The 3,871-nt window shown below is 40.7% G+C and overlaps 1 gene segment (V, D, J or C); it reads left to right on the top strand.

Annotated features, from left to right (window-relative positions):
• Nucleotides 1-1,365: 1,365 nt before the first annotated feature.
• Nucleotides 1,366-1,854, top strand: LOC118575857. The segment is given in 2 exon segments: nucleotides 1,366-1,441; nucleotides 1,544-1,854. Coding segments are annotated over 2 exon segments (357 nt in total).
• Nucleotides 1,855-3,871: the final 2,017 nt, after the last annotated feature.

The raw sequence follows: 3,871 nt of genomic DNA, 5'->3' as shown, positions 1-3,871 counted from the left end.
ACAATTTCCTATCGTGAGGACATATTTGAGCCTGAGCCAGTGTTTTCACAAATGGAGGAGTCATGCAATCATCGATTGATTAAACTTCAAAAAATATTTGAAGTCTCAAATATCCATTGCTTGAGAGGACTAATGTCTCCATGCCCCCTGCTAGACACAGTAGATCCCTGCTGCTACTGTAATTCCCTGTGACTGGCACTCTCCTTTTTCGGCTTTCCAAACTGGACTTGATATCAGAGGAACATCTGATATTATATTGGTAGGGAGGTTCCAGGCCCCTAGCAATGATTTGTGATCTTTAAGGCATCCATTGTCATGAATTGCCATGTTCACTGAATCTCTACTGTGCAGCCAGTGGGCAGATAGCCATGATATAAAGTAAAATTGCATTTGTGTTTTGATGTTTATACATTCTATTGGTTCTTTCTCTAAGAGCACCCTGCCTAGTATAGGGAATTAGTTCTGTATTATATAAATGACTAAAAAAAGTAGATAATAAGAATACTGATTGAAATCAAGTGAAAGAATGGGAGATATTTTTATGGAGACTAGGCTATGACTCAACAAAGTCATAGCAGAGTGTCAATTTCTCTAATCACCACAATTTCTCTAATCACCAGAGCAGTGAAAAATAAAGTCACAAGGAAATGTCACCTCTCACCTGTGGATGTGTTCAGGGTGAGATGTGTGTTCACTTCTGTGACTGTGCTGATAGTAAAAACATGGTTCCATGTGTATGGATGCTTAGCATGTAAGACTATAAATGTGTAGTCATCTATTATCAAGTATATCTTCCACAAATAAAATATGTATTCACACTTTCAGGAAACTCTAAAATGAAGCAAAATCAAAAGTGTTCCCATCACAGTGAGGGGGACATTGAAACATCACCAGACAAGTTTGACTCTGACCAAGAGCTATGTCAGAACGAAGTTGTGTCCAGCACCAAGAAGCACAAACCCAGGCACTGGGAGGACACACCAGACCTGAACATCATCTAGAAATGTGACAGTGTGTGATGCCTTTTCAATTGTACGTTTTTAATACATAAAATTAATTAATACATATAATGCAAATCTTGTGTACAAAACAAACATGAATGAAGTGTGGTGAAAGTTTAACCAGAAAAAAGTATGTAGTACAATATCATAACATCATAAACTCTGTCACTGTTGTCAATGACCATGAAGACTCTTGCATCTGCTGTGAACACTGTCTTCTCCCTTGGTTTCAACCTCAGAGCTTACTATACAGCAGGAAGAGATGCAAATAATGTCTTCCTCTGCTCATGAAAACCAGCCCAGTGCTGAGCCTCACCTGTGACAGTGGAACTGAGCCCTGGATTCCAGCCAGTCTTCCCATTCAGTGACCAGCACTGAACATAGACTGCTTACCATGGAATTAGGACTTAGATGGGTTTTTATTTTTGCTCTTATAAAAGGTAATTTACAAGGAAGAGATTTTCTTTGTGTAAGAGAACATGAGTAAGAGGGATAATGGATATAGGCAACAGATTTCTGATTATGGTTCTCTGTGTTTTCAGGAATCCAATGTCAGGTGCAGCTGATAGTATCTCAGGGCGGTTTGGTACAGTCTGGAGGGTCCATTACCCTCTCCTGTGCAGCCTCAGGATTCACCTTCAGTGATCACTGGATGCACTGGTTTCGTCAAGCCCCAGGGAAGGGGCCGGAGTGGGTAGCAACTATAAAATATGATGGAAGTGCAAGATACTATGCAGAGTCTGTGAATGGTCGATTTACTATCTCCAGAGACAATTATAAGAACTCATTGTACCTGCAAATGAGCAGTCTAAGAAATGAAGATACTGCCATGTACTACTGTTTTACACAGTGAGGAAAGGGAATTGTGAGCTAAGACACAAACCTGCTTGCAATGTTTTCAAGTCCAGCAGGGGGCACTGAGCACACAGAAAACTCAAGGTCAAAAGTAGAAGCAGGGAAGGGACATGGAAGGTTAAAATACTTTATGTCTGGATGATTTCAAATCATAGAACATATTCCCCAGAGACCTGCTCTACAGACATAGCTATTACTTATCTTTGAAATAACTAAATATATAAACAGATTTGTCTTCAGTTCTAATGTACACATTTAAATACAGAACACAGTCTGACATCACTGAAATGCAGAGCATTACACAGGGAAGGTGATACTCTACTGTGAGCACCAGGATCACATGCTGAGGAAGCATAGGACAAAAAATAGTTTTCAAATCAAATGAAGTTGGGGGCGGGCAGTATTGGATTTCCATAATGATTGAAAGGCATGCCATATATTTCAGAAAGAGCTGGGAGAATTCAGGCATTGGTGTATTGTTACACACCTTGAGAAACAAGGTGAGAACTCTATCCCAGGGTAAGATATGTTTAGAACATTTGTGTAAAAACAGAATTATTGGATAAACTATAAATACTGCCAAATTTCACCATCAGCACAATGGTGCTTACATCACCTCTGTGCCTTGCTCCCAATACTGACTGTCCTTTTTCATAAGGAATGGATAAACAATGAGTAGATTTTCATTCATGAGTTGACTGAGTTTCTCTCTGGTCTCAGAACTCTGACACTGTGTCCCACCGAGGAGCAGTGATTGGCCAGTGGTGGAAGAGTCAATTGTTCATCTTATCTGCCTCAAAGGTGCAGAGCCTCCTATAGTGATAGGATGATGTCCTTCTGGTCAATGTGCACTTTACCTCTGCAATGAATGATTCTCATCAGGTCTAACTGAGATGGAGAGGCCTGTTTGTCTGCCACACCTGTGCTACATGCAACAACTCACCTCCTTGTTCTGCAGGGGATGCGTCATTCACTACTGACTCACATGGCTTTGTCCCTCCTCTAGTTAATTGATTATGTTGAGTGTGACCATTTAATCCTTCCAGCACAACCATGGAAGAACTGAAGGAATACAAAGTAGGAGAAAAATAGATATTGGCAATATGGGCCTCAAGAGTTGATAGAAATTTCAGCTGAATGTCTAAAAGTGTGTGAACACCAATAGTTAAAATGCCATCTTTGCTGCTAAAATTAAAGAAATCACTAAACACAGGAAAGTTCCTTCAAACATACATAAATAAGTCAATTTTCTCACAGATTCGTTAGTGCCTTTGATTTTCTTCATTTTCCTTAAAGCCGTGTGCATACATCAGTAAAGTTCTTTGCATAAAACCATTTCATGGTATTTTGATGACACATAATTAAGTAGTTTCATTTTTTCCTTGAACTGTACCCAGCTCTCTTATGGATAAGGTTTGTAACTCTCATCCTTAGTGAGGCATAGCAGTGTGAAAATAGGGAATTTCCTGTGAGTGTTGGTGTCTCCCTCCTGCAGAGAACCCCTTTTCTCTTTGCTGATTTTAACATCCACTCATTTCTCTTGTGGGAGGGAGCAGCTCATAAGCATCATGCTAAGTGATGGAAGTGCAGGCAGGAAGGTCATAAAATCTGTCACAGCAGGCTTCTTACATCACCCAGAGCTTATCCTTGTGGCATTGAGGCAGAGGCAGCCCATTGACAGAACTCAGAGGAGCTGACTGGGAAAGGATCCATTCCCAAGTTCTGTACCTTATCAGGATTTCACTGATCTGACAATTTAGAGGAGCAGACTATGATCAGGCAGGTTCCAATCCCAACCTCAATCGCTGTGACCTTCCTCACTCTGCTTTCCTGCTGTTCTGACCCTCAGTGAAACCAAGCAGCAGTTCAAAATGCTCCACCAGACAATCTTGAGCAGACAGTTTTGTTAATGAATCACATACGCAAAAGACAGAGAGAGCATCCAGGGCATGGTACAGGGTGAAACTCAATAGAAACAGGGAAAGGGGTTCTCCCCTGTTTGTTAGCACAACTTA

This window comes from Onychomys torridus, unplaced genomic scaffold, assembly GCF_903995425.1.
Source record: "Onychomys torridus unplaced genomic scaffold, mOncTor1.1, whole genome shotgun sequence".
Lineage (NCBI taxonomy): Eukaryota > Metazoa > Chordata > Mammalia > Rodentia > Cricetidae > Onychomys > Onychomys torridus.
This window is presented reverse-complemented; position numbering and strand designations above follow the sequence as displayed.